This window comes from Strix uralensis, chromosome 20 (assembly GCF_047716275.1).
Source record: "Strix uralensis isolate ZFMK-TIS-50842 chromosome 20, bStrUra1, whole genome shotgun sequence".
Taxonomy (NCBI): domain Eukaryota; kingdom Metazoa; phylum Chordata; class Aves; order Strigiformes; family Strigidae; genus Strix; species Strix uralensis.
In genome coordinates, this window is record NC_133991.1 from 11246846 (window position 1) to 11267735 (window position 20890).

A 20890-nucleotide genomic window follows, 5' to 3' on the forward strand; every position below is an offset into this window, starting at 1 on the left:
AACACAGCCTGATATTTGCCTGGTTCTCTCACTATCATTAACTACAATGATATTACCAACCGTAGCTTCCTCTTCACAGAGAATGGCAGCTAAATTTAACTGGCAGAATTCCAGCTTTGTTTTGTATCTACCACTGAGGATTTTCTCCCTTCTAATAATCACAAAGTTGCATCAATTTTGTCTTCAAATACATCTTTGCCAGCTTGATTTATCTGAAGAGACAGAAAAATCCAGAGCCCAGCAAACCAGACACCTGTATACCTATAAATAAGTACTAAACTCAATCCCAGCACACAGATTTGGGAGTGAAGGAGAGCTAGGCGAGTTAAAAAGCCATGCCAACCAGATGGCTCAGCAGATAATGCAGCATGAGGCACGCAAAGTGCCAGGACTTAGTATTCTTATTTCTAAGACTGACAGCGTCCAGCCAGAGATGTTCTCATATTCTGAATATTAGCTACGCAACTTTATCTCCTCTCTTAAGCCTGAAATTTGGTCACAGTGTAAACCTTCAGTATCCAAAAAGGCCATTTATATTGCAAGCTAGAGAAAATAATCAAAGCCATATCTACTGTTGAAGGCAACAGTCTATATTCTCTGGCCACACAGGAGAGTTAATGTCTACATTTTTCAGTGTCATTTACAGAAATCTCTCAATTCTTTGTGGACATCTTATCCAGGCTGCAGACCACGGACACAGAGACATCAAAGTGCTGCAGTGCTGGGCCAGGTCAGGTCTTGCCTGGTTTGTTAGCTCAGACAAAACCCTGCGTGAACATTGCAGTAGAGCTGCCAGGTCAGAACAGCTCCAGGAGCCATTTAACTGCTCTAGCATGGCACAGAGCCTGAGCTAATAAACCTCACCGGATCCAAGTTGGCAGCGTGCAAGGCCAGCTCCAGATACTGCACCACGTTCCTGCTATCAGGACCACTTATAACCTGCTAAATCAGATTTGAGGAGGTCTCCTTTGCAATAAGCCTGCATGAAATAAGCCTGTATGAAATAACTCTTTTGAAACAATGCTTTATTATGCTATGAAGCACATGATGCAGCAGAGGATCTAACATCAAAGGACTATAGTATTTTAACAAAATAGTTGACAAACTATTAAGTTCTGCTACTGTAAAGTCACCAAGTTAAAACCACGAGCTTTCCTTTCACACCTGGGAATGAGCTTCTTATCACAAACTAAGATCTGTTTCTAGGAACGTGCCAAATCCATCCACCAAGAGAGTCCTATTTTCAATAATTCCCTTTTTACAGCTTTACAGTAAAATAGTGTTTGAGCCTACTGATGGTAATCAGCTTCTCCTTTACAAATTCCTTTTATTTTGTTCAGAATCATTAAAGCTCATGTGTTAGTTATCTAAGGCCTCTTATTACAGCTTTACTTTTATCTGATTCCAGATACTGGTCAATGATACATTCATGTACTTTTAATCAAAGATTTATTTAAACCAAGCCATGTAAAAAGAGACCAAAACATGTTTTTAAAAGGTTTGGCTTAATTTAATATGAGCTAATTTGAATAGGTTTCTAATGCAACAACTATCATTGTCAGATGCTAAATATACACAATTTAGAGACAGACAGACAGTAACTGCTTGAAGGAGTTCATAAGCAGTGTAACTTACTAGATTGAAAAATCAGAAAGCACTATTCTACTATCAGGAAAAAAATGAACTTATAGGTTCTTCAATTACTTTACTTCATTTACATTTACATTTTTCTTTCTCTTTTGTTTTTCCCTATGAGAGAGGAAGGCGCATAGACATCTATTATTTAATGACACACATAACAGCAAAAAAACATAGCTCATCAGAAATTATGCAGTGTTCCCATAAACAGAATAAAAGGCACAACATACCTGTGAAGTATTTTGCTTTACATTACTTTAACCTGTAACAGTTACAGAACCACATATACTCATAGTTTATATATTCCTCTGCTCAGGAAATCACTGAGGCGATATAAAATGTGTGCATTAAACCTTTATCTTTCTTCATTTACTTTCTTTGAAATACTCTAAATTATTATCATTTACTATTTTTGTAATAATTTAAATAGAGTTTAGGCTATATTTTTTGAGTTCACTAATTAATTCATAATCTACTACTAAAATCTGTAATCCAGTATAATCCCCAAAAACCTTGGTCATACTAGAAGTACATTCTTTTCATCCACAAGTAAAACATGGCAACAAATTTAAACTAGAAATACTCCTCAGCAGCTGAACAGAACAACTTGCCCAGTTGAAGTTACAGGGAGAGTGGATAAGCACAGAGTTGCCAAAACCAAAAATGAGCCGGGACACCAACGGGTTTTAGGTCTTTAAGAAGTCTACAATTAGATACTGTGTTTAGATTGAACGGTGCTGGTTTTTAAAGGGATTTGCCTGTTTATGCATAGTTGCTTAAATCTTACAGCAAGCTCTTCCACTGGGTTCACTCAGAATTTCTGCAACAATCCTGTTAAACAAGCTAAGCAGCTTGTCTTAGAACTTGATAAAACAGTATTTAAGCAGTAAAAGAGAGGAGGTGCCTATGGGCACTCAAGGGATTGTGATATAGGTTCAAACCACTAAAAAGATGAAACCGTTTGAATAAAGTTTACATAAAATAAGCAGAAGGGGAACAAATCAGAAGCTAGTACCACCCCAAAAAAAAAATTCCATTGTCTCGTTACTTTTACTGGAGTGGAAAAGCAGCCTTTTTTAAAAAACTCAAAAAGCTGCAATTGCTAAACTTAATGCATACACTAGCAGACTATTTAGATCATTTAACACTTTACAAAATACTTTATATTTTCTTCATAAATAAAATATTTAAATAGTCAGAAAAGGACATTTTCTCCTTGTACAGATTATTTTACTTAACTACCTCTTGCATTCTTACTTACATTGTTTCAGTTTCAGGTCCTCAATGGGTAACAAAAAAAAAGACATACTATCCTTCTTCTAAAGAGTTCAAGAGCTTGGAAGGGCACCACATTATGAACAAAGTTTACAATGCACTAACAGGAGTTTTTAATAAGTGTTATTAATTTCTAGATCTACTGCTATCAGCCACCACCCTGCTATTAATAAGTCATTTCAATATTATTTTATAACAATAAAATATTGACAATAAATGTTTCCAAATAGAATTGTTAACATCTCCGGACTGATCTCTGAGCACAGGTATACCTAGATATCCTCTAAACTACAAAAGGAAGCAGCATCAAAGCTAAAATCTGAAGATGAAACTGGAGAAAGCACTGGATTACGGAGTAGGAGGAAAAAAGAAGTAAATAATACTTGCAGAAAGCTATTACAAAGGTGACAGTTTAAAATTAATGAAAAAAATCTACGTATCAGGTTATAGCAATGATTTGGACAAAGATCTGTAAAAAAAGAAGTGATACTTAATCATGAACTATATAAATATCTACTTACTGATTTGTGGAGCCGGTAAGATCCGTGCAGCTCGAACTGGACCGTGGCGGACAGAAAAGAGTTCCTGAGCTTCACCACTGATCTGCAAAACATATGGATTATGAACATACAATGTAAAAAATATATGTACTTATAAAAATGTATATTTAGTAGGTAGAAAGTAGGTAGAAAGACATCGTACAAAAGGCAGGTAAGAAGGTAAGTTGGTAAGACACTGCCTTTGTAACCAACCATCCGCAATTTCTCCAAATGAGGATATATCTTAGAAGTCTTGAATAACACAAATTATAGCAACAAAGATGGCCTGCCTCTAAAAACACACGCCTCAGGCTGCGTGAATGGGATACTAGCACTATCTACTATTAACGACTACATGTTTTAGAAGAAACAAGACTTGAAGCTGAGTGCTGACTAAAATTCACAAAAATTCAAGCCATCTGAAATACAAGCGTTTATTCTACATAGCTCACGTTTCTAAGAAAAATGCTAACTCACCAATGATCAAGAGTGGCAACCATTGGTGGTAAAAGATCAGAGAATTTGACACATTGGTACATTTCATATTCTCCAGGTGTGAAAATTATGTTTAAAAATAGGGGGTCAAACTAATTAAGTTTGTCACTAACGGCAGTCTTGGAAAGATTAAAAGAGAAGTAGTTAAGAACAATTTCCAGACTTCCTGTAAATGGTCAGTCAGAATACATTTTCATAACTGCCTGGTAATGGATCCGATATGGAACGTCAAACTTGAGGAAAATGGCAAACATTATAAAGCTCATTTCCAAATAACCAACAACTTAAAACAGATGTAATGAGACTAAGAATGTAGCGGACACATTGGCATAAATTCTTGCCAAACAAGGAGCTTACAATATTAGAAGAGAACACAATTTGGAACAAGGTTCTTATGAATCTGTAAATACAAGCTAACTTTTAGAAATGTCATTTCATGGTTGTTCCCATTTCTTTCTGCGCTTCAGCTCACACATTGAAAAAGGTGAAATACTAGTACTGTTTGACCAACAAATCGTAGGTATAGTACTTCAAACTCTTAGCTTACTTTCAATCTTAACCCTGAGCCTCATTATTATCACTGCTTTAGATAACGTGGGCAGAATGAAACCTACCCCACTGAAGCACAAGTCTTTCATGAGATTACTCTGAAAACACTATTTACTACAGAGGTAGCCCATCATTCTGTACACAGTAAATAAAAACAGAACGTAGAGAACTCCTGTTTTTCCATGTTATGCCTGGAGTAACACTCAAGCTACACAAATGTGGGTAAATAACATTCTTAGCCATTTTAGATTTGCAGACAGTTAGCAGTTCCACACTGGTCTGAATCAACGTTACTGTTAATGATGTGATCAGAATTATTCCTGATGGACACCACAGTTTTAGAACTGTAATCAATATGAGAATTAATCCCTTAGTCTACCCTGCTCTTATTTTATTAGGCTGATGTTCCAATCATAGCGGATTCTCCTCTCCCAGCTAGCAGCATCATTCAAACAACATACAACATTGTAGTACTCCAGCTTTTGCAAAACAAGTTTAATTCTCCCTCGGGGACAGCTAGAGGCCTCTGCTCTGAAGAGCTTGCTGACCAGATTCTACACAAGACAAAAGAATGATGATCAGAAATCAACTCAGTAGAGGTCTGCTGATCTGTTTTTAACTGATCATGAGTTTGGAGTGCAGTGTGTAAAAAAAGCACATAGGTAAAAACATCTGCATCCAGAAGAGAGAGCTTGGGAAAAAAGTAGAGCACAGCTAAGCAGAAAATGAGAAAAATTAAAGAAAGAGTAATAAAAGAGATGAAAAAAGATTAAGACAGCAGCATGTTTTCTATCCATCGGAACACACCAGCTCTATGAAAAGAGAAAGGAGGAAATGAAGAAGAAGAAAAATAATAAGGCTTTGGAACTATTATTATTGGCAATTAAAGATTTTTTCCCCCAAATCATGAAAATGCTGTTTCACATGTGCATGCACATCAACGACTATGAATGAAAACAAGAGGGAAAAGAACTAGCATAACAAAAGTATGGAAGAAGTGATTCACACAAAATAATCCAACCCAATTCAGTCACCTCCTCCTACTTTTTAACTACGCCAGCACATCAGCTTTAACTCCAATCTACTTCAAATAAAGTTATAGTCCCAAAAGTAGGATACACTAAGAAGGCCAAACCTTCTCAACTCAGTTTCTGCTCTTAAATATACTGAACTCCAGAGATCATGTTTGTTTAGACTGTGATGCCAGGACCTGGTAGAGCTTACAGTTGAGATTTTCAAAGAAAAGCCTAGAAGAAAAGCCTAAAATGTACAAATAGAAACGAAGCTTATTTGTACTTCAGCACCTAACATCAAAATCCCAGCCCAGCTTTTTTCATGCATATAATGCTTTTACTTTTTAATAATTAATATTAATTATTTGAAAGATAACTATTTTATCATTTTATACTGGGGGAAAATTACAGAAAGAAAGGTTAAATGGACTAACCAAAGCCACAGGATCTGACAGTGACAAGACAAGATTATAGGTAGTTAGCTCCTGGTTTGAGACCACTGTCACATTTGGTACTGTCGTGTAACAGGTCCTTTCCTCTCAGTCTGTGTTGGATTTTTTTTTCCCCCTCCCCAGGAAAGGGGAAACTTTGTAGAACTAAGAAAAAAAGCAAGTAGAAGTTCTGATAATTTCAGCCATCTGCACAGCTCATGTACGTAGCAATTGCTGACCCCTGGGAGCCAAAAAGGAACAAATTTTAAGACATACCGCACCGTAGATTTTGTAATGAAAACACAAGATGCCACCCAGCCACTGGCATCTCATTCGTAAAGAAAAAGCCAAATTCAGTAAAAGGCACAAAAAAGTTTACAGAAAATATGGACATGACACTACAAAATGGATCAAATTAAAACACTAATACTTAACCTACCATAGCTCCATAAAATAACAACAACAACAAAAAAATCCTTTAATAAAACTAAGTTGTGTGTCCTTAACTGTTCTGTAGAAACAGGAGATCATAGAAGGCATTGGACTTTGTTCTGTGCCATGAATTAGTAAAAGCTTGGTGGTTCCTCTGGGTTGCTTGGCATTGAAAAATGCATTAGGGCTTTAGAGTTCAAGATTTTCTTTGACTTATAATTAACTTTCTTTAAACACTACCACCAGTAGAAGCTTCTGCTATTTGCAGTCTTATAAAATTCTGAATTAACTGTGGTTAATGCTAATGCCCTTCATTTACCTATATAAAACATAAAACTTTATTACCATTGCTGAGGCCACATGTATCAATTTTGACTGAAAGCACCATCTTCAGGGTAGAGAAATTACAGTCTGATATTCCTGCTAGTTCAGGCCTTATCTCACTCCTGAGACAGGCAACACAGACAGCCAATCTTTTCTGTGAATGGGACACTTATTCCACTAGGAACTGAAAGGGGACAAGGAACTACATTTAACAGAAGCCCAGCCCCGTCACTAAATGGCTAACAACTTTGTCACTGCCAGTTTGGGTGAGATGTGGGCTGGCAAGTAGAAGTAAAAGGCTCCACATCCCATTACCAGTCCCTTGAGCTGCACAGTCTCATAAGCATAGACAAAATATAAATAGACTTCATGAACTGAAAACAGAGCTCTAAATTCTTCAAAAAGCACCTGTGAAGAAACTAGGCTGTGGCTGCCATTTTGGATTTGATCCAGCTAAGTAGCAAGTCCCTGTGGCAGCTTTCAAAGCTCTTAAAAGTTTTTCTTTCCCATTCCAAAAGCCAAGAATATTTCCAAACAGGTTTCAAGAATTGAATATTAAGCTATAAAAGCAGCTTCAGGTACTCATTCTATGAAAGAGCGAATCCAAAATGACGGCTCCAAGCTGGTCTGATAGAACATTTCAGCTTTCCCAGCGCCTGGTATCAAACCACAAGCCCCAGACCTACATGGAAGGCTGCAAGCAAACAACACGCCGATTCAAAACCTGGCCCCCAATGAAGTCTTCATTGCTCTCTTCCAATAACGACAGATTGAAAGAGGAAGAACTCCTCTCTCCTCCACTTCCATGTCTTGAGCTACTGCTTAAAATATGACAGTCCAGAAATACGGCATACTGGTTAATTTTTGATGACAGAGCTTTATTGTTTGGAGCATACCAGTTTGCACCCATAAAAAAACAGAACAAAGGAAGTTTTGTTCACACTAAGGATAACTAATAGTTTCCAACCATAGAAAATGGTTTTCACATGGTGAAAATAAAAAAAGTCAAACGTACACCAAACTGAAACAAAATTGAGTTCGAAACGCAATGCTTCAGCTACTGTGCAACTACACAAAAGGAAACTGCTTGTATATTAAAACTGTCACAGAGCACAGGGAAGGTATCAGAAGGGTGGGGTTTTTTATATTCTGATATATGTTTTAAATATGATATAGATATCATGATATAATGTTTAATATGATAATAAAGAATTGACAGATACCACCAAAAAACACTGTTTGATATAATCATATTGGGTTAAAAACTATTACCAGTCATCTCACTACTGAGAGTAAGGAAGGACTGTAAGTAAAAGGACAAATCTTATCACTTTAGTTTAAAAATGCAAACAGTCTGCTTTTTCATTCAAAACAAATCTCTGTAATTATCTAGGGATTATAAAAATTTAGATGCTCAAGGAATGTTACAGACGTCTACTCTAAGGACTGAATTAAGCATGAAATTGCACCCAGAATTTAAAATGATGACAATGCTAATTGAATTTAAAAAACAATGAAAGCTTAGAAATTATTTTGGTTGCAGATTCCTCAACGCTCTCACTTCATTTGTCATATATTTTGAGGGGTTTTAGCATGATCAGGCTGAAGGCTCCCTATAAAATTCTAACCTGGGGGACAGTTCTGCATTGTTTTTAATCATTTCTACACAAAGACAAGAACGATGCAGACAATACTGGAAGCAGGTAGAATATGGGTACCACCACCCTTCGCGAGTCTTCATTTTAGCTCTGGCCCCATCCAAGGACAGCTACAAGAGATGCCGTTCGGACTCTTCTGATACCTCTCACCAGAGCCTTTTCAAAGGTTGTTGCACATGCTTTTTGTTCCAACTGGTGTAGAATATGCTATGAATATAAAACCGTCCAACGGTTCTGCAGTCACTTAATGAGTGTAAAAATAGAAAATTTCTTACACATTGCTAGCATCCTCAGTGTAAAAAAACCCAAAGCCTCTGAAAATTATTTGCATGGATGTTTTGTAAAGGTCTTTGCCATTTTTCAGGGTTACTAGGTCAGGTCATCAGTACGTTTTTCCAAGTGGCTAATACAAGCCTTAACAGCAGTACCCTCTATCAGGAGGAGGTCTGGACAGAGGAAGGATTGCAGCTTACTATGTGATAAGTGACTAGTCCTTTTGCTAGCTGTAAAAGGACAAAGAATTACAAAGGGGAAAGAATTACAAAGATCACCACATGGAAACCCCAGCAGACAGGGCTTTTGATGAGCAGTTGAGAAAACAAAATGGAACTGGCACATCCCATCTGCTGTACAACTGCCGCTTTAATAACTTAAAAATCACAGTCTTATTGACAGTAGCATTTAAAGAAATTCAAGGTCTGGCAGTGGAGAAATGGCAGTGTGTGATGCCATCCTTGTCCAGCAAGTCCTCTGCATTCCAGAGGGCTCCACACGGAAGACACCTACCATAGGGGCTGACACATCCCTTCAGGCTGTGACAGCACATTATACCACAGCCTTTAAATATTTTTCACTAAATACACATCTGTGCTTGTTATTAAAAGTTCCCTTTGGTAGTTCCTACTTTGTTCAGCTCAAGCTTGATCGTTCTTTTTTAATTGTAATATGAACCATCAAATTAAGATGATTTTTCTACTTCTGAAACTTCCAGCATACAAAGAAAAAAGAAAAAATTATCTGCCACAAAACCAGCCAACATGCATTTCCCTGAACAGGAACATCTAGAACAGATACTTGGAAACCACATTAGGCAGAAACCAGTTCCAATTGTATTTGAAACATGAAACTGGGAGCAAGGGAAAAACAAATTCCAAATAAAACACAAAACTACACTGCACAATTATCAAATAGGAACTTCTAGTCATACTTTTGTATATTCCCAGATTTCTCCCCACTTAGCGAGGCATATTTTAAGAACACTTTTAACCTTCCCAACCCCATTTCAAAACAAAGATCAAAGAAAAGTCGTTTGGATGGACACCTTCCGCTTCTTATGCAATACAGATTTAGACTCTGCACTTCAAAACCCCAGCCGTTACTTCAGCACCCAGCAGTCCAAACATTATTCCAGTCCTTTGAAGCAGCCCTAATGGTATCTTCCATTTGCAACTAACACTTCTGTAGTCAAAGATCTTACTCCAAGGAGATGTTAATGTGAAACCACTCAGACTGCAAAGAGACACACACTCCTGGAGGCAGACTGCAAAGGTGTTTAGAAGTCAATGTAACACCATTACAGAGAGTGTCAGCTTAGAAGCTGTCATAAACACTTCATAATCACTCAGACACAAACTGGACTGCCTGCAACACATTACTTTATTAAGTGCTGAATAGAGGTTCAATTGTACGAATAAAAAGCACAATGCTACAGATAACAGCCTGAGTAGATTTTCACATAAATGTCAAATTGTTGCTTTTTTCAGAAAGGTTTTTAAACTAAAAAGGTTTTTTTCATAATAACTGGAATAATGTGCTTAATTACAAGCTAAATACTCAGCAATGTCAAGAAGAAAGGTTTGTATAATACCAAAGGACACAAAACAGTGTTGCCAAATAAACTCTAAATATTAAGTCAGCCACATAACTGCCAGATTTTATTTTACTCAGACTAACCAAAAAAAAGTGAGATGGAGAAACAACAATGTGGAAGAAAAATAGTTTTTGTTGCCTCCAAATTTGTCACATATATAAATCCTGCTCTGAAATGCTATTTAAAAATTGATATTGAAGACTATCAATCTGAGCAGCTCTCTAAAACCACGTTACTAAGAAAGGAACCATTCCAACACTGAAATTACACTAACACATACAAATTGCACAGGTCGAAGCTGTACCTCTCTGGACATGGTCTCAGAATTTCACAGAATATACAAATAAAGGGCTGACAAAGTGATGCAATACCTCTACAGTTGACATTCTTAAGATGGATGGTAAAATATTTCCACATTTGGCATTTTTTCCATTTCACTGGACTTTCCCCCACTTATTAAAAATACCTCTGCAAAAAAATGAACGACATTAAGAGAAACTGTCCTGCAATTTGATTTTTCTTATTTTTCCTAAAATATTAAATGCTAGCAAAATCTAGGAATTATGAAGTAAAATACACTGAGGAAAAAGGACAACCTGGCTGTATCATCCTACTGAAAAAGGAGGTAACATCAGGTATTCCGTGGCTTAACTTGTGGCTAATTCAGACACAAGAAGGGAAAAAAAAAAAAAAAAAAGAAAGAAAAAGAAAAAAACCCCACCCACAAACCCAAAGAAAACCCTTCTTTGCCACAAAGAAACGTGTAGAAGCTACCTTGTACTAGCTGGCTGACAGTACCAGTAAGCACACATAAGCCAGGATAAACAAAGTAGTTTAACTCGTTTGTTAGTAATCTCCATCAAATTATTTAATGTTTACTGCGGTGTACATGGGGTATGAGTTTAAATGCGGTCAGTTAATGCAGAACAGGTTACACCAAGGTAATCTGTTCACGTACCAAAGAACTGAAACTCTCTGACATGTATAAGGAAAGCAAGGATGAAAGATCCCATCCTACAGAGGCTTTCTCAAGGGCATTGATAGAGATAGCTCAGACAGAGACTCGCTTTCATTCGGACAAAGAAAGTCACTTACCAGGGATGCACAGACCTCACCTAACCACAAAGCAAGGGCATGTTACAGACACACAGAGGAAAAAACAACCTCTGCCAGGCACAAAGCTCTTCTTATCACAGAGTGGCCAGGACAAGTCCCAGCACAACGCACTTCCTCACATTTTTCAGAATACACGTGGTCATTTGGATAAGAAGGTTTCAGCAGGATAAAGTAAGCTGGTTTATAAAAATTCTTTAGCTTAAGTCTATGTGACTACTCACAATATCTTAACTAATTGATCAACTTGTGCTGTAACTTGTGGGACTGCTGCAGTTGTTTTTCCCCTTAGCTCAGTATCTTAGTGACACCTAATGTTTGTTTTCTGTAATACACTTTGAAGAACAAAGCAAACCCTTTCTGACCCATTTTAATAATCTGATTTGTACACTGATATAAAACCGATCCATCTTCAAAATAGCGTACAAAACTAATTACATACTGTAAAAACCCATTCTTAGTATTCAAAGTCATTTCAGTGTAAAAGCAGATTTAAAAAAAAAAGTAGACAAGCTAGCTTTGCTCTGTCTTACACATTTCTGCTCTAAAAAGATAAAATACAAAACCAATCTAAAGGTATGTTTTGCTGCATTAAAAATAAAGCCATGAAAGTTAGAATTAGACGTAGTTTCTCAGGACATACAAGCAGATAAGATTTCCTGTATTTTGGTTAAAATGTTCCAAAATTTTGCTTAAGGTTCCTAAATTTTAGTAAAAAGTTACTAAATACTGAACTTCAGTAAAGTATACTAGGTCTTACTTCATTTCCATTAAACCCTCCTTCAAATGCAAAGCTCAGCAGTTTTTTTTTCTTCCTTATCTCCAGCTAACAATATGCAACCAAGAGGGAAAAGCCAGCACTCAGTGAAATTTTTAACTTAAAGTTTGGTGTACAAAATAACATTATTTTCTATTATACTGTCTAAGCTACTGGCATATAAACACAAGTAATAAAAAAGCATACATATTTCTAATACCACCAATGTATTTTACAAAGGGAAAGAACTCCATCCTCTCTACATTATTTTGAAGGACAAGGTGTCATAAGCAAATTTTTTTTTTAAGTTAAGAATTTTATGACCTACTGTATTAAATTTTATTCTATAGTTTCAAGAAATTTGGGGGAAAGTCCCCAAATTAAGACCATGTGCTCATAAACCACTCTGAAACACAAACTGCAGGGCGTGTGTATGACAGCATGAAATCAAACCCATATGCACATGTAGACTTTAATAAAATTAAAATTGCAAATCATGTACATGACAAACATGTGATTGTAAAATACTATCAATACTGTCATACTTGCATTTCTGGGACAAACAAATTCTTCTTGTATTTTTCCACCCTATTCCTTCCTGTAGGTTAAGAAGATTTCTGTCCTTTATGGAATACAAACTATTCCATAACATCAAACACCACTCCAAATTCAACTCCAAAAATTTACTTAACAGAAGTAATTTGGTAAAAACCCTCAAATCTGAAGGTACATGAATTCAAGTGTTTGATCTATGCTCAGTATTAATCTTAAGATAAGCATATTACATACAAACCATGACATTGATTGTAAATATTGGTTCTTTCCACTTCAATAGGAAAAATTAAAAGTAAAATATGAAAGCAACAACACAATATTACAAACAAAAAAGCCTCTGGCACAGAAGTGAACTCTGTACTTACAGGTATGCTCCAGACTTGCATTCCATCACTGTATCCGATCATCAGCAGTAGGGGTGGTTCATTCCCAGTGCTGTGTATTTCGTGAAACTCCATATTCCTTGATGTATCTAAAATGGGTTTAAATATCAAAGCCATCATTAGCAGGTGAGGATCAACTGTGGATGGTGTCAGTTGTATGAGATGGTGTTTTCTCAATGCATGTTTCTGCTGTCATAAGTAAAAGCAAGCAACGTGGTTTAAATTTTTATGCTGAAACACTACTGAAATATATTCCTTTAGACAAACATAACAGATTTGTTAAAGTTTCACAGAGAGGTCAGAAAGCATTAAAATTTAAAATTATGGAGAAACATTTTCTGGAATACAATGTGGGTTGTCACTAAATACCCCAAAAACTTCTGTAATTCTTTCTCCAGTGATTAATAAAACAGGGCAAACTTTTCAAATAGAGAAAAATTTGCAAAGGACCAACAAAATAAACATTAACAAATACAGAAATTACAAATGCACAGACTGCTCAAAACTATTTCTAGATACTATATAATTAATCTTCACATCAACCTTACCACAAGAAGAAAATCCCCAGGAAGAAAAGTGCTACAGGACATAATAATCAAAAATATTGAGCTTTTCTTGAGTAAAGCCCCCTAAAACTACATTTTCAACCATGACTGAATGAACAAAAGCTCACTGCAAGCACGTAAGCATCAAAGAGAGAGGAAGTATTTAGGATATATTAGGGTGGAGAAAGAGAATGTATTCAGGCCCAATCAGATTAGACTGCATAAAGTAAATTTAAACAGAATATGAAAGATTCTGAAGAATATTCTACAGAGGTTTTGTTATACTGTACAAAAGAACCTAAAGAGGGAATGCCTGAGATATTTTAAAACTAAACGTATGAGGAAAACAAACCTGTAAGCAAGCAACCCTGAACTAGCCTAAAGCTGGACATAATGCCATGTACAGGTTGCTCCTCTTCCTAAACAAGAGTGAGTTTGCCTTTTGATGAAGTCAAAAGGCCTATTTGTTCTATTTGGTAGATACTGAACAAGAGTGCAATTATTCACTTAGAATTTAGTCCATCTAGAGCAGGCAAATGAAATACTGAATTTTGACTCAACAATGCTTACTGATAACACTGACTGAAATTATTGTACATGGACCCACAAATCACAAAAATAAGTGAGAGAAAATGAAGCCGTACCATTTAAATCTGCATTTTCAAATCTGACCCAAATGATCTTCTCCTTTTCTTCTGCTGGTGGGGTACCACTGTAGGCCTGGACAAAAAGCAAAAGGGTTCAAATAGGAAAGTTTAATATCCTTTTTTCTCCCTCTATAGATCATAGGAGGGAATGTAAGTTTAAAAAAAGAAAAACAGAGATACATGTATCCTGTTGTCACCAATATTCCTGTGAGGTTTTGTTTCAAAAACGAATGGTTCCGTGGCCAACATATACCATATTAAATATACCTCAACAAGTGTAACATCACTTACTAATGTAGAAATGACAAGACATATATAACAATGAGTCTTCTAGAGCATGTAAGAAATGCCACCTGACTTACAGCAATTTAGGCAAGCTAAAATACAGTGGCTTCTACAATCTAACTTTAGCTGTTGTACACTACTTCTAAAAGCAATGTCAGAGGTTCTCATTTGAGGCACTGTTACTCTTAAAATTCTCTTTAATTCATTTAAACGCTTTGTAAGCAAGATTGAGGAAAGAAAGAGACCTTTAACTACATAGTTTATTTTACTGACATGTTTTAGTTGTACTTGTAACATCTTTAATATAGCCGTTTAGAAAAGAATAAACTGTAATTCTAGTAGAACAGATCCATGTTTCAGTTCTGTGTTCTACAGATTCCCATAAAAAGATGAGATACAAAAAGAAACTGTGAAGGAGACTTGCAGTGTTTCCAAACTGCAAGTTTTACAGTTCTCAGGAGAAACTGTGGTAGCAAGAATGTGAGCTACAGAAGAAATACCATCACTTCCAAATGAATTATAACAAAATACTGTGCAGTATTTTGGATTAAATATGAAAAGAGCTTGTATAATCACTTTATCCATGCCAGAAAAGCAATAACATGAACCAAAAATACAAATTTAAAAAATAAGTGTGGGTATTACTTTTCAAAACAAATCACATTCCATGCTTCCAAGGCAAACTGATTTGTGAAGTAAGAACACAGATTGCATCCTTTAACTACAGAGGGGGAAAAAATGGGGGTGTGTGTGGAATGCAGAAATCTTTTAAATGAAAGTTTGACTATTTTTAATTTTGACCATGAGTCCAAAATGCATTTCACAAATTGATATTAGTGAGGGGAACTTTTTGTGTATATTATTATTGAGGAAATTCATCACTAACTAACCAAGATAATCCTTCAAATAAAAACCAAGACAGTTCCCTGAGGCTACAGACAATTAGCTGCAATGCTCCTCCACGAGGGACTACAGATTTCCCAGAGTAACAAACCAAAATCAGTTTCCCTCTGCTACTGAGAGGCCCATGAGCTATACGGAAGGGACCATTCCAGTTTCGTGCTCCTGCTACCTGCAAAAACTATGATCATGAGCAGACATGAGCATCATAGTTACTCTCCAGAGAGGAAGATCCCAGTAATGAAAAAAAATAAAGAAAAAACATTTTAAAAAGCAGAGTGAGGACTTGTGTTTTGCAAAACTCAGCACTCAGGAGAACAATAGGTTAGGCAGAGCTCCACAGTCCCACAGCAGGCAGGACATTCTGAGGCAAGTTAAGGAAATAAGACAAAAAAGGGAGTAAAGGAGGCAAAAGAAACTTTCTCCTTTTCAGCCAATGATAGAAGCGAAGGTGACAAAGGGTATCTACCAAGTTGTTCTAACACCAGTTCAGCCAGGGTTCATACATAGGTTTCCAACTGCAACTCAGAAAAAACATATTTGTAAGAGGCAGAGCAAGTATTGTGCCCAGTCTCTCCCCTCCCTGAGTATTCTATTGCCAAAATTATCATAGGAAAGGACTGCAATCTTCCTCCTGCTATTTATATTGTATGTTCAACTTCTGTGTAGCTAAGATTTTCATTTTAATTATTCCCTACCAGAGGAAATCTGTAGGCCAAATCTTCAGCTGGTATGCAGTCTACACTTTCAAAAACCTGGTGCCAAAATTCATGCTCAAAAAACCCAAAAAGTTCGGCTTCTGTTTCTCAATTATTATTTTGCTCTACCTGACACACGCTTCAATTGCTTCGCACACCAAAAAAAAACCAGTTTTGAAGATCTACACGTACCTGTGGCACAACATCTTGAAGAAACGTAACAACACTTTCCATGTATGACTGCTCCCTTGAAAACAGAAGGAGAATTTTAACTACCACTGAAGTTCAGAAACGGTCATGAATATATTAAATAAGACAGATCACCAGAGAAAACATGTTCAATCTTTACTACGAAGGAAAATACTAAGTATGCAATGCAGCTACTTAATATACTGCCAAACACTCTGATAATATAGTGGCCTAAAAGTCTGTAAAAAGCTAAGTGATACTTGTTCATGAAGTAATTGATTGGGGGAAAAGTATATAATGTAATAGTTAAGGAAGAAACCACATTCTTCTCATCAGAGTGGCTGACTGTAGTAGAAGAGGCATTTGGAAATTATTCTTCCGTATTTTTCTACTTGATTTGGCTATTACAATATGAAGACTTAAGCTATAGCTGGGGCTCTCCTTGTGGGGCAAGTCAACTTTAAGACCTCCTATGCATTACATACAACGATGTAGTAAGTGGTAGCGCTTGGGGCAGGAGATGGAACAAAACCCTCACTCAGAATAGTTAGGAGAGGTATTTTCAGGTAAGATTTTATAGCTTGGAAAGCTTATTCCTTCTTGGGAGCTCATTAGCAGCGATGATTTAGAATAGTATATAATGCAAGATACATTTGTTCTGGTAGATTTAAACTAATGCTGTTATTAGCTTATCCCTGCATAAGTGGTGAGTCTCTTGTGTAACTGCTGGGCAACGTACAATGTGGGTTGACTGTATTAGACAGACGGTGTTGAAACTACGCAAAAAGTTTGTGCTTTCTGTAATGAGTAATACTGAAACATGCTGGCAGCAAGAACCATCTTCATAAAGTCTGAGGCAATTTTTTTTTTTTATTAACTCTTTAGAAACAGCTTTGGCAGCCCCCAAATTAATTTTTACACTGGCAGTAATTTTTCCTGTCCTAACTCAAGATTACTAATAGCAACAAAGAAAAACCATGAGCTAAGAAATCTAGACTCTTTATGTCCAAAGATACATATGCTTTCTTCAGACTTTCTGAGACTGTGCTGAGTAAGATTCTTTTAATAGAAATTGGGAGTGTTTAGTATTTAAGAATTAAGTACTCTGCCCTATACATAGCAATGCAGAAGATACTTCAAGTCAACCACTGCAACACCTGGATCAGCTTAAGTGGTTGACTCCTCTCTAAAAACAAAGATAAATCTAAACCATAGTTTTAAATTTTAGAAAGCTTACTCCAACTCATGGCAAAACTAGATTTTGTTCAGCAATCCAAGGATTACTGCATCACACAAAGCTTGTCTTACTGCTTGAAGCCAAGGCCTTATAAATGAGCTGTGGTTTACAGTGCTGATTCTTCTTTGATTTATGTAGGTCACCAGAACTGTCTCTGTGTCTCAGAGCCCTTTATTACCTGGCAATAATACTTGTCTACAGGTACAGTATTAAATACAGTGTTTGACGTTCTCACGTGAATGCCTGCCAGCAAGAGTCATCGTGTCTTCGTTTCTCAGCTCATTTAATGAGTACTTCCCCCCCCTGCCCCAGTACATCTTGAAACAAAGTTGATGTTTGGGAAATATTTTATTCAGTATATGTACTCTAAATCTCCCCTGAAGTTGAAAAACTTCCAAGAAGATATGTTTTAAGTGCTTAAAAACAACCAAAACAACAAGACTCTCCAAAAAAAAAAAAAAACCAAAACAAACATCTTCTGTTCATAAGAATCTAGGAGTTTAACATAAGCAGCAGAAAGCTGCTGCAGGCAGCTCAACATACACAAACTCTCATCGAAAATACTGCAATTTTTGAGGTGAAAAGATATAACTCAAGAACAAGCCATCATATTTAATAAAACCAAAGAACAGATCACCTTATTCTTACAGTGTGTTTCTATTATTATTTGTCCAAAGCTTACTTTGAAGAAAAGGTCATTACAAACTGAAATGCATTTGTTCAAAAATTCTGCAACATAAAAAAAAAAAAAAAGCTTATTCTATCACGTGGCTGTAAGAAAAACCTCTAGCACAACTTTTTGAGGCACAATGATAGGTTTCTTGTGCTCCCTGGTAAAAATAAAGTGAATCTTGATGTTGAAATACACAGCTATCTCCAGTGGCAAACTATGGGCCGCTGAAACTGATAGTACAAGTGAACATTTCAGCACAGTGCCATTTTCTTTTGTTCTTGGTTTTGTTCTCTTAAGCAAAAAAAAAAATCAGAATGCACAATTCTACATACTGAAGGACTTAAAACATATAAGCCTATCATTAAATATATCCACCCCTGTGACAAGGTATTATTAAAAAGCACAGCAAGAAAGGAACATGCTATGTGTGTTCCTTCAATCCTAAGGAAGGAGTTTGCAATCACTGATATACAACCAGCATAGTGTTTGTACAGCAAACAAAATTGTGTAAAGAAACAACAAAACATTGCAAAATATTCATCTTTAAAATGTACAACTTTGAAGGTTTTGGTGTATAAGTGAAAAGCAACCTATTTAGAGACAGTCCGACCTGCACCGCCCTAGGAGACAGGAGTGCAACACCTGTTTGTTTTATTGGAAAATACTCAAAGTGACAAAACCATACTGTCAACACAAGCCCTCACAGCTGGCTCTGAAAGGAAATTCAGGCTAGGTTCTTCTTCTACAAGAAAATAAAAACCATTTCAAATACGGGCTATTCTTCTAGAACACGCTTACGTGACAGCTTGTGGCCGAACCACCACTCCTCCAGTACATCGACTAGGGCGGCGCGGAGATTCTGTCGCCATTGTTTCCTTGCAGATACCTGTAAGAAACACATTTCTTCTTAATAATAATTTGTATCAGGGTTATTTCTTACACTAGCCCTTGACATATTCTTCAGGATGATAAAAACATCTTGAAACTTAACTTATACAAACCTATAAAGGCATTATGCCCCTTTACAGCACTTCTTAAAAAACAAAAAACCCCAAACAAAACCAAGTTCCTTTTTCAGTATCTCAGTCACTACAGCTCCTGCAATGTATGTGAACGCAAAAAAAACCCCACAGACCTGCATGATAAAGTGGAAAATTCCCTTCAAACTGTACATTAAAGAAAGTGGTACAGGTACACAGTTATCACCATTATATAAGACCATTATTTACTAATGAGCTGTTGTCTTAGAAAATAATTACATGAAAATAATGTACAAGCACAATTGCAGTGTATTGTACTCTTGAAAATCTGTCATGGGTTACGTTGAAGCGAACACAAAAAGCATGGTGGAACACGTTCTGCTTTTTTTATGTCAGCTTTTTGTGTCATCTTCAAGTTTTTCCTCACAGTTCTATTCTTCCATGTGAAAATTCAGTGTAACATTCCTAAAGGCAAAAACCACCTGAGGAGCATCACAGATCCCAGCTAGCTCTTCAGCCTGCCGTTCAGCCGCTCCATTGTCCCCCCACCCCAAACCAAGAACCAGTAAATAAAGTGAGAGAAAAAGCCAAATCCCCAGTGTGGTGTCGGTTATCAGCATCATTTCATGTTTGGGCAGACTTCGTAAGGGCCACCTCATTAGGCGAGGCAAGAACACACACTTAGTGCCACAGAAATTAATAACAAAACGTTCAGCGAATATAACTGAAGTTTGACACACGTGTCAAGCAACCTGAACAGAAAAAATGGTACTTAAAGGATGAAATATCCCTTCCTATTCTGCCTTAATCCAGCGGGCCACCTGCGCCAGCCGGTGCCCGTCGCCCGCCCCTGAGCCGTGAGCGCTGTCACCTGCACCACCACTCCCAACACCTGCCAAGTTGCCCCAGCGGGGCTCTGCCGGGCCGGAACCCTCCCCCAGGCGGGAGCCCCGGTCGCGGGCGGCAGGCGGCCGGAAAGCCCGGGGCACCCTCAGCCACCCGCTATTGAGCAACTCCAGAACAAAACGCTCCAACCTGGCCGGCCTCTCCCCTCGACTGCCGCCCCGTGAGTCAGGCCGCGGCCATCCCGGGAGGCGCCGGGGCCCACCGGACGCCCCTCTCCGCACGCCCCGCGCCCTCCCGCGCGGTGACTCCCCTCAGGCCCCCGCCCTCCCTCAGCGCCCCGGCCCCTGCCCGGCCTCACAGCCCCACACTCGCCCTCCGAGCCGACCACAGCGCTCCCCCAGAGGCCGGGCCCGCCCCACAGCCCCCGCTCCGCGGCCCGGCCCTGCCCTCAGCCCGCGGGTGCCGGGCGCGTCCCCCTCACCCGCCGCCGCTCCCCTCCGCCCGGCTCCTCACTGACAGTGTTTGGGACCCCCACGGGGAATGACACCCAGCGCACCGCGCGCCGCTGGCCAATCAGACGGCTCCGAAGGCGGGCTGCTCCCCTCTGCCGGCCAATCACCGCTCCCGCTCCCTAGCAGTGGGCGGGGCACGGAGGACACGGAGGGCGGCTGCGCCCTAAGCTCGGTTGAGACGGCGAAGCAGCCGCCGGCGCGGCCCCCACCCGCAGCTTTGTTTACATCGCGCTCTCGCGAGAGCCGCCGCGCCGGTTCCCGCGCACGTGAGCGGGGGGCGGAGCGTCACGCGTCGCCAATGGGCGGAGAAGGCCCCGCCCACGCCGAGCGTCGGCGCCGTGTTTAC

General features: G+C 38.2%; 1 protein-coding gene across 18 annotated transcripts in view; it reads right to left on the reverse strand.

Moving 5' to 3' along the window:
- BCAS3 (BCAS3 microtubule associated cell migration factor) overlaps positions 1 to 20890 on the reverse strand; it is a 372074-nt gene that overhangs the window by 350990 nt on the left and 194 nt on the right. For 14 of the 18 annotated variants that reach the window (XM_074890729.1, XM_074890727.1, XM_074890725.1 and 11 more), the window contains exons 1-6: positions 20514 to 20604; positions 19005 to 19092; positions 16300 to 16354; positions 14222 to 14297; positions 13015 to 13121; positions 3435 to 3516 (exon numbers count right to left, since the gene is read on the reverse strand). In XM_074890729.1, coding sequence (XP_074746830.1) covers positions 3435 to 3516; positions 13015 to 13121; positions 14222 to 14297; positions 16300 to 16354; positions 19005 to 19075 — 391 coding nt within the window. In that variant the 5' untranslated portion in view covers positions 19076 to 19092; positions 20514 to 20604. Of the gene's footprint in view, positions 1 to 3434; positions 3517 to 13014; positions 13122 to 14221; positions 14298 to 16299; positions 16355 to 19004; positions 19093 to 20513; positions 20605 to 20890 lie in introns of those variants that run through there. The other 4 variants (XM_074890735.1, XM_074890738.1, XM_074890740.1 and 1 more) reach the window with 1 other exon arrangement.